General features: G+C 37.6%; 1 protein-coding gene across 3 annotated transcripts in view; it reads right to left on the reverse strand.

Moving 5' to 3' along the window:
- Nucleotides 1-10,149, reverse strand: part of Rfx3 (regulatory factor X3) — a 256,520-nt gene that overhangs the window by 27,916 nt on the left and 218,455 nt on the right. For all 3 annotated transcript variants that reach the window (XM_026781166.1, XM_026781165.1, XM_026781167.1), the window contains one exon: nucleotides 4,555-4,763. In XM_026781166.1, the coding sequence (XP_026636967.1) occupies nucleotides 4,555-4,763 (209 nt within the window). The remainder of the gene's footprint in view (nucleotides 1-4,554; nucleotides 4,764-10,149) is intronic.

The raw sequence follows: 10,149 nt of genomic DNA on the forward strand, positions 1-10,149 counted from the left end.
AAAGAAAGAAAGAAAGAAAGAAAGAAAGAAAGAAAGAAAGAAAGAAAAGCAAACCAGGGCCTCGTTCTCTAGTCCAGGCTGGTCCACATCTCATCATGCAGCTTAGACTGAATCTCCAGCCATCTTCCTGCCTCAGTCTTCTACATGTGGAGTTATAGGTGACCTTTGTAATCTTGCCTACAACCACACAATGATTTTTTAGGGCTTAAAAGGTAGTCTGAGAGTCAGCTAATACAATACATAGTAGTTCCCTAGATCTACAGTTTTGATTTTCTTGGTTTCAGCCACTGCAGTCTAATAATGTGAAATTAAAATTCCAGAAACAATCAACAAGTTTCAAATCGCATGTCCTTTTGCATAGAGTGATGAAATCTACTCTCTGGTTCCTGACCTCTGGGACACAGCTCATCTTTTTGCAAGTCCAAGCTCTATGAAGTTCCCAGGGTGGACTACAGTAATGCTGGGGAACCAATAGACCAAATTCCTGCAAAATGGCTTCTTTAGTAAGAAGGCGGAGGTTGTTGACTTTAGGGGAAAAATACTGAATTCTGAGACAAGGCTAATGATAAGAGTGTATCTTCTATCTGTTCAATTGAGATGAGCAAAAAGAAATCCATTCTAGGTTTTCTGTCATACATCAAACTGCAAAAGTTATAGACACAACTTGCGGTAAGCACTGACATCAAAGTGTACAAGGCATTAAATCATAGGTTGAGTAATGTTGGTGGTTTCAGGCATCCACTGAGATGCTGGATACAGGCTTTATGGGTAATGTGGGTAAGTGTGTTCCAGCATAAATGAGCATTCAGAACATGGGAATGGCCATGTCAAGGATGCGGATACCTTAGGCTCAGGGGAGTGAATTGCAAGGCACTGTCTCCAACTCAGGGGAAACAGCAAGACCTTACTGAGTCAGGCTTAGGGAAACGGCAAGGCTTTCCTGTAATCTGAGTATAGATGTTGGCTAACTATTGACTTTAAGTAAAAAACAGTATGTTCAAAGAGTACTAAGCACAGTTTCCTCATCCTAGATAATTTCATGTTCATGTCCCCTGAGACCGATCCTCCCCAGAGACCCTTTCCTCCATACACACACACACACACACACACATATATATATATATGTATGTATATATATTTCATGTTTCAATTACTTGTGTCTCTCTTTCTTAATCTCCCATCGTTCTTGTAAGGTGTCCAGGAACAAGCCATGAAGGTCAGGGCATCTAACATATGAGGGATCTTAACAAAACTGGTCATCACTACAGTACTATAGATACTAGAAATAAAAGTATATTCATTGCAATAAAAAGTTTCAGATAATGGCTTCTTTCTGTCAATGAAAAACCTTAAATGTTTATAACTCTAATGTATAAATGAATTATTACAAAGGAAGAATGGCTTGATTTATGTGCCAAGTCCCTAAAATTCAATGATACATCATCATCCACTTGTAAAATAATTTACAATTTACAAGAATGTGATACAGTATTTCTTTTTTCATAGGAAAATTTTAAGGCAGAGAATTTCCTACATATACACGCACAACAAAAACACAAAACACTGTAACATAATGGTTAAACATCAAATACCACTGAACTCAAAGTCAGTAATCTTTAAAAGTGACCCAAGGGTGGAGTAGTCACTTATAACTCCATCCACCCTGTTGACCAAAGAAAGCCGCTATCTAAAATACAGTCCAGGAATGATAAGTGGTTAGCAAAGATACAAATATAAAACTAATTTTATCCAAAAGGAAACATGTTCAAGCTGAAGAGAACACCTGTTACCTATTGCACTATGAGATTGTAGGGGTTGAGAAAGCAAGTCTACTGTCTCTACAAGCGTTGAAGGAATGGGGCCGCATTTATCTAAATGCCAGCTCACTGAACAGTGTAATTCTAATCCAAGAAATTCAGAGAATGAGCAAAGTTAGTTTAATTGCATCAACCTCTTCCCCAGGACATTACCAGGAAGGATCGAATGACCTTCCCTGTAGTTAGCAGGAACCCTCTGCTGCTATATTCACAAAGCACAGAAGAAAAGAAACAGTCCACATAATTTTTTCATTTCTTGGTTTTCCAAAATCAACATCAGCCATTCAAAGCTAGTTTAAGGTAGCAGACGGCTCTAGATGGAGCAGGGTCAGTCTGCAGCAACGAATCAACTGCTGTGAGACTGCCAGTTTGTTTCTATGCGTCTGGACAGGTAAGTGCAAACACAAGTTTAGAAATTACTAGATTAAATATCTGATTTTTAAACACGAAGGGACTGTATATATGGCTGTCAAATTTATAATATTCTTTGCAAATTTACAATTTACATTCACAATGCTAAAAACATAAGCGCTCTTCTTCTGCTTCTCTGATGATTTATGCATCAGTTTTCATTACTCACCATGCTCTTGTGCCTCAGCAAACGGCAGTTCAGATATTGCTCTGCCTACCAGCGGGAGGTATGCATCTGCTTAAATGTCTCTTTCCTCTGTGGTCCTGAACTGTAAGCCTTCAAATCTTTTTGAAATGAAAATAATAACCATAATCGTGTCTAATAATAACAAGCCAATTATCCCCAACTCAGGGAGGACAGAGGGCAGGCAAGTGACGATCTACTGGGTTTGTATATCTGCAGAGAACATGAAATACAAGCGAGTAATTTTCTTTCTTTTCAGGATTCCTGCAATAGATCTCTGTGGTGACAAAGGCTCTAGGGGTTTATTTCTAAAATGATTTCAACTAAATGCAGGGGAAAAAAAAAACTCACAGGGAGAAGTGAGAGCAAGCCTGCCGCTACAACACAACACAATAGGAGGGGGCTGAGCATCTTCCTTTCACTGCTATATAAGGTTGGGCACTCTGCTCTGGTCATGTGAGGTTTGGAAAGAGTCAGATAGTATAAGTGATGTTTGAGCCACTCATCATGGGCACACAAATCACTTATATAATTTTCTGTGAAAATTCAGATGAATAAAATATTGACTCTCAAGCAATCAAGGAAACCTATTTTTGCTTTTAATCCCAGCATTCAGGAGGCAGAGCCAGGTTGACCACTGTGAGCTCAAGGCCAACTTGGTCTTCTCTATAGTGAGTTCCAGGAAATCCAGTGCTATTTAGACAGACCCTGTCTCAAAAATGCCAAAAATCAAAACCAACACCAAAAAAGAAAATATATTTCCAAATTCGAGCCTTGAATTATATGACAGATGGACTCCTATTTCATGAGACAAGTTAGATAATTTAAAATTTTGACTTTGGCATTTGATCCTGTAGTTAAAATACAAGTGTTTGCTTCTTTATTCAGGGTGATCCCACTGACTTGGCCTGAAACATGTTTTTCTTGAGAGGTATAACTTGTTCCTGACATAGATTCCATACCGGAAATCAACCTGACCATTCCATCCTATTCAAATATTGCACAAGTCCTGATTGATACAGCTCATACATGCTCTTTTCAGATCCTGTTGTAGATTTGGTGCCAACAGCTCATTCCAAATTTGCCATTATGTAACATATAATTAGTAAGCCCTTTCTATTTAGAGGTGCTTCTATGTCTACAAAAACATGTATTCTCTTTCATATTAAGTATTTTAGTCTAAAAGACATGTTACTACCTACTAGATACCAGCCATGCAATATAAATACTAGAAAGTGACTGATCCCAATTATCTTCCCAACTACTAACTACCTCCTAACTACCAAGAGAATGAGTTAGTGGGTCTCAGAAGTAACCAAGGGTTAAAAAGAACATATAAATTCTGCTCTCTGATATATAGCTCTGATACATTTTGCTCTCTGAAAGTTAACAGAATTAAGAAATTAACTATGTAGTTCTGAGTGTGAACTGGAATTACCCAGAGGATTTCAAAGCTCAGATTGCTAGGCTTTCCTCTGTGGATTCAGACTCAAGTAGGCTTGGGAAGTGGCCTAATGATGCTTTTACAATGTATCTAAGTGGATGTGAGGCCATAGTCTAGTGACTACAGTTTGAGGGCCAATGGAAAGGGAACAAACAAATAGTAGTCATAACCCCACAAGAAGGTACCTCAATAAGGTAGAAGCAGAGGGAGGACAAGACACCTTTTCTGATTGTTTCTGAAAACATCACCTAGAGCAGTGGTTCTCGCCCTTCCTGATGCTGCGACCCTTTAATTCAGTTCCTCAAGCTGTGGTGACCCCCAACCGTAAAATTATTTTCATTGTTATTTCATAACTGCAATTTTGCTACAGTATTGCAAATGCCTGTGTTTTCTGATGGTATTAGGTGACCCCTGTGAAAATGTCTTTTAACCCCCAAAGGGGTGGTGGCCCACAAGTTAGGTACTGCTGTTCTAGATGGACTCTCAGAGATTACTATCTGAAAATTTCTTGGCTTTGAGCGCAAGAGGGTCTACTTTCCCAATAAAACGTTCATTTTCATAATTTTCCTGCTTAGTTTCTATGCAGCACAGTCATAGAGTTGGATATCCCACCAAGTCTAAGTTTCTTTTTTCTGTGAACAGTGTGCACACACACATTTGCAGGACAGGAAGAAAATGTAGTGAGCTTGGGATGCTACCTGTAGAAAGACCATTTGAGCAGAAACTGCCTGGCGGCCTTTGGGAAGCTGGGTCTTCCTTCATAGGGCTTCAGCGCCTGCATCATCACATTGTCCAGCCATGCCGCCCACTGCTCCAGTGTGCTCTGCTGCTGAAGCGTCATCTTGAAGTCTGTTTCCAGTCTCTGAACCATGTTGTCGTCACACTGGCACACCCAGGAAGCCTGCTCCTGGGACAGGTCACAGACAGAAAGGAAAGTTGAACTCAGCAGCGTCTCACTGAGTGTCAGCACAGAGCACATGCAGGGTGTCGCACAGAAAGCCTCAGTGGGGACATGAACCAATCATGAGCATGGACAATGCTTAGGCACACAATGCCTTTGTCATCTTCAGGGCTTAGCCTTTCTCCTTCATTATTATGTGAAGCAGTATTTAACTGTGATTTGGTTTTCTACTTGGGCTCAGCCTTGTGAGGGACGAACATGGTTACTTAAGGCGGACAGATGTCAGAACCAGCAGCAGGCATTGTCCTGTTTTCACACTGCTTCAAAGTTTTCCCCACCCCACCACATAAAATCTTAAAACCATTTTAGAAGACTTAGAGTAAGTCAAGGAATAAATGGATTCAATTGGCCAAAAGTGGTCCCTAAAGATTAAAACAAAAACAAACACTGACTGGTACTAGGAAGAAGCATATGCTGTGTGAGTTTATAGATCGGGAGCAGAAATCTCCAGGGCTATCAAGGCAAACCAACTAATGCAAATTAATTCACAGAACTGAAAACAACAACAACAACAAAACCTCTTCTGAGAAAATGTAGACGTGCTACCTGCCAAGAAACCTGATTACTGTAATTTCCCTTCTGCTTCTGGTTGGGAAGTTTCATGTTTTGTAACAACAATGAAAATAGGAACTTTAAAGTTACTTTCCAGTGACGGTGTAAGTTTTATGATGTTTCTAGTGCTGTATTTTAACATTAAAAGAAAAAGATCTCTCAGGATCAAATTGTAATTATTTGACAACACTGCTTGACAATCAAAAGGCATACATTTTTGCTCAGGCCCTAATTTGTCAAAACTAAGTTCAAACAGTTAATTAGTTCAGTGAGGGCTTCAGTTTCCTAAGCACAAAATTCAACAAATGAGAATTATTACGATTTTTAAGTATGATTCATTATGAGTTTCATTATGAGTTTCTTTGAAGGAGTGTCTGTAAAGTTCCAATACAAAGACATAGAATACATTGATATTTTCATGAAAACACTGTCTGCAGCCTTAATTTTATGCTATCTCAAAGGTCAAGCTGATTCAAATTGAAAACTTCAAATCAATACACCTCTAATCCCACCCTTCCAGCTCTAGCACCTCTGCTGACCATACATTTTACCCATTCAAGGCTCACTTAATCTTAGGGGCAATTCAAATGCAAACCGTACCCCATCACTCTCTCTAATCTCTAGGGAAACCTAGCTTCTTCCTCATCTCAGCTGATAATAGCCTATCACCTTCTATCTTCATTTCCATATGCGATCTCTTAAACAGTACTTAGAAATAGTTTAGATAGACTAAACTACAACTTAAACATAAAAGACAAGAAAAGAATGTGAGGACAGAAGTCCAAGATAGCTACAATACATGGATACACATGTCCTTCAAGGTTTTCACGCATATATGTCATGTTATCTGTACATACATATTTGCATGTTTACATTTTCATTAATCATTTATTCATGCTGATTTGTCTTGTCATTTGTGCTTATACTAATATAAAATAAGTATATAAATATAATAAATACTATATATTCTACTCAATATTCTGCTTAACAATGATAATTTGTCTACCCTTCCAGATAGATGAATATGGGGCTGTATTTATTGCTCACTAATAAGCTTCTTTCATTGCATAAATGTTATCATATGTATAATCATTTTCATACAGCTAGACATTTGTTCTAAATTTTTACTAGTATAAAGTTTGAATTAGCCATGCTGTTAACTACATTTTGCTCACATTTTCACTTATTTCTGTATAATAGATTTACATAATAATAATGGTTAAAATCATTTAATAGTATCAAATGGTTCCCAGGAATTTTGTATCAACTTAAGAGTCCCTGAGAACCAAGATAAATTAAACATTATAATAGTTTCCAGGAGAGGATTTTGGTGCCCCCCCCCCCCATTTAAGCTTTTATTTATTTTTTACTTTTGACCCTGTCTTTGGATACAGTACAGCAATGTTAAATATCAGACTGTGTGGACCAACAGGGGTCTAGAACCTTTGTTGTGCAAATGAGTCTGTGCTCCCTGTGAAGGAGTTTGTTCTTGTTTGCACTGGTTCTAGAAAGAGGATCTTATCGATACACACAGAAGAATTTCACTTCTTAACAAAAATTCGAACTCATTATGTGAAAATAATTTTTGGCAAGATAAGATAACTAGAAACCCAATTTGAGAAATAAGAGCACAGCTCCATAAGCCACTCTTCACACCCGTTTATGATATTCGTCAGCCTACAGAGTTCACCTAACAATGGCTGACTCCATAAACAGTCCCACTGTCAAGAAGAAAGCAGAAAACAAACATAATATTCAACATGGTACATAATAAGGAACTTCAAAATCAGACTATCTTCAATAAAGAAACCCAAGCACCTGGGTGTGGTGGCACACACTTTTAATCCCAGTATTCGGGAGCAGATACGATGGATCTCTGAGGTCAAAGACAGCCTGGTCTACAGAGAGTGTTCCAGGACAATTAGGGCAAAGCAGAGAAACCTTGCTGTGTAAAACAAAGAAAAAGACAAACAAACAAGAAGAAAGGAAGGGAGGAAGGAAAAGAAGGAATGAAAGGAGAGGGAGGGAGGGAAGAAAGGAGCAAGAGAGGGAGGGAGAAAGGAAGGAAAAAAGGAAGGAAGGAAAGAAGGGGGGAGGGAAGGAAGGAAGGAACGAAGGAACGAAGGAAAAAAGAAAGAGAAAGAAAGAAATTAAGGAAGGAAGAAAGGAAGGAACTAACTCAAGTAATCAATGATCGATCAGATAAGACCATCCAAATCTAATTCTTATGTAGAGAAAACAGGTGCATTTACACAGAGCATTTAGAAACAATACCATCGTAAGATTATCAGTTAAATGAGAAAGAAAGCCCATTAAGCTGCAATAGAAACACATGTCTTGAAATGCAAAAATATTTGTTTACACAAAGATGAAATAGTGAAAAGAGATTTATGGATATACTGACAGGAACAACCAAGGTCTTGGCATACTCTAACAATAATACTTGGAACTTATTTCAGCCCAAAGTTTCTTTATTGCAAGAGTTTTATCCTTTTTTTGTCAGTCTCACTAAGATTCATCTTAGAAGAGGCAGGAACAAGTTCCAAATGACAGGAAAAGGTCATGAAGCAGGAATGGGTAGCAGGGAACACTAGAGAAGCCTATCAGAGCTCGGAAGAGAAAGGTGCAGGAAAGGTAAAAGCTGCTCTGGTTTGGTATTCATCAGAATGTACAGAGAAGTAAAGGACAGGGTGAACTGAATGGCTCACAACTGTATTTATGATCTTCTGAGGAAAGGCGTTTTGGAGGACAGATGCTTAATTATACAGTTTCCAGTACTAATGACTGTCATGATGGACACATGACACAAAGCTGACAACTGACAACGTAGGAAGACAAATAGTGTCAAAGTTGCTGTGTAAATATGAGTAATAGATGTACAGCTAACTATTGACATTCGCGACGTCCTCAAGAGAGATGTTTCTAACCAGAGAGTGGGCTCATTTGTAGACAGATTCAGATCAATACAAATATAATGAAGCCAGGATTGAGAAGACAAAAATACTTGTTAAAACAAGGACAATTAACACTTTTTTTCAGATATTAATTGAAATAGATCATTCTTTACAAAAATTTCTGTTACTGAGTTGAAATTATCAAGGAAACTGAAGTTGTCTTACTATTCTAACTTCAAGATTGTTTCCCCTCAACTTTTCTTAGGGTACTTTTCAAAATGAAGATCTGAAAAAATATTAGAGTGCAGATATGAAGGTGATTTGATTGCTTAGTAATTTTGTTAAATGAGTTATTGTAACCCTATTGACATACACAGACCATTTTATAAATCCAAGAGTTTGTTATTGTAAAGGTTATATGATTGCATGTGTGTACACACAACTATGTCTGTTTGAATACAAACTATTGGTAGGTAGATGGATGGATACATGGAAAGAGACTGAAAAATTAGCTACCAGAAACATGAGCCTAGTTCTTGAAAGTCACAATGAACACAGTTAATTTATTCTACTATAAATGAGCCAAGCTCTTTTATATTATTTTAAATAATAAAGCATGTTATGAAAGTTAAATTTCTTATAAATAATGATTTTAACAGACACACTGTAACTAATTACCTACTTAAAATATTCTTCTTGACAAAAGGAAGTCCTGTATCCATTGTACTTGTTATCTCTCATTCTCTGCACTATCCCAGCTCTACCCAGTAGAAATCTACTCTGTCTCTAATGGCTATCTAGGTCATTTCATGTAAATGGAAATATGTAACAATTTCCCTTCACTTCACACGTTTCCAAGGCTCAGTCAAGGCTTCAGAAGTTCCTTCCACTGCTCAGCAATGGTTCAGTGTGTCATTAAAGCTTATCTTCAGTTTTCAGGTAAGGACCCCTAGGTTGTCTAATTTTAACAATGATGCTACAAACACTGAAGTACAGATCGAGGATCTCTAACCCGAAAATTCAAAATCTGGAATAAACAGTGCTGAATACTCACAACTTTTATATTTTGAAACATTTTAGAGTACAGACTTTAGGAATACTCATGTGGTAAAGTCTAGTAAATATTAAAAAATCTCAAAAATACCCAAACATTCCAGCCCAAGGACTCTTAGACAAGGATTGGTCAACTTGTGTGGCCATGTTTCCCTTTCTCCTGGATGTGTGCCAAGCAGTGGGCTGCTCAGTCACATGCTGAGTTTATATTTATCTTTTGGGGAGATGGCAGCTTGTCCCAGTGGTTGTGGCACTTTCCATTCCCATCATTAGCTCACGAAGTGTTAGTTTCTCCAGTTCTCCAGAGACCAAAGCCGGTATTTTCTGTCTTCAATTACATCCATTTTAGTGTGCATGCAATGATATTTCCTTGTGGTTTTAACTCCTGTTCCCATGGTGATCAATGCTGAGACTCCTTTCATGTGTTTATTGGGCAATTGTCTATTTGCCATTTTAAAATCAGGTGGCTTTTGATTAATGGGTGCAGAGTGGTTCTTTACAGCTTCTGTGTATAGGGCATTTACAAGACATGAGCTTGTGACTTTCTTTGCAGTACCGTTTTGTTTTATTTTTTTTATGTAGTCTCTTGTTAACTCCAAAAGTTTTCAATTTTAACTGTTGAATTATGCATTTTTTACTTTGTTGCTTATACTTCAGGGTGTTATCATTTTTACATAGTAACAACTAACTTTGTTACTTTAGTATTATAAATAAAATACTTGTTAGACTTTAATAATGAACCTATATTAGTCATTTCTAAGTGTAAAGTATAGAGCAACAAGGGTTAGGAAAGATATATATATATATTTGATCCAAGGTGTCCAGACTTACTT

The sequence above is a fragment of the Microtus ochrogaster genome, chromosome 8 (genome assembly GCF_000317375.1).
Source record: "Microtus ochrogaster isolate Prairie Vole_2 chromosome 8, MicOch1.0, whole genome shotgun sequence".
Taxonomy (NCBI): Eukaryota; Metazoa; Chordata; class Mammalia; order Rodentia; family Cricetidae; genus Microtus; species Microtus ochrogaster.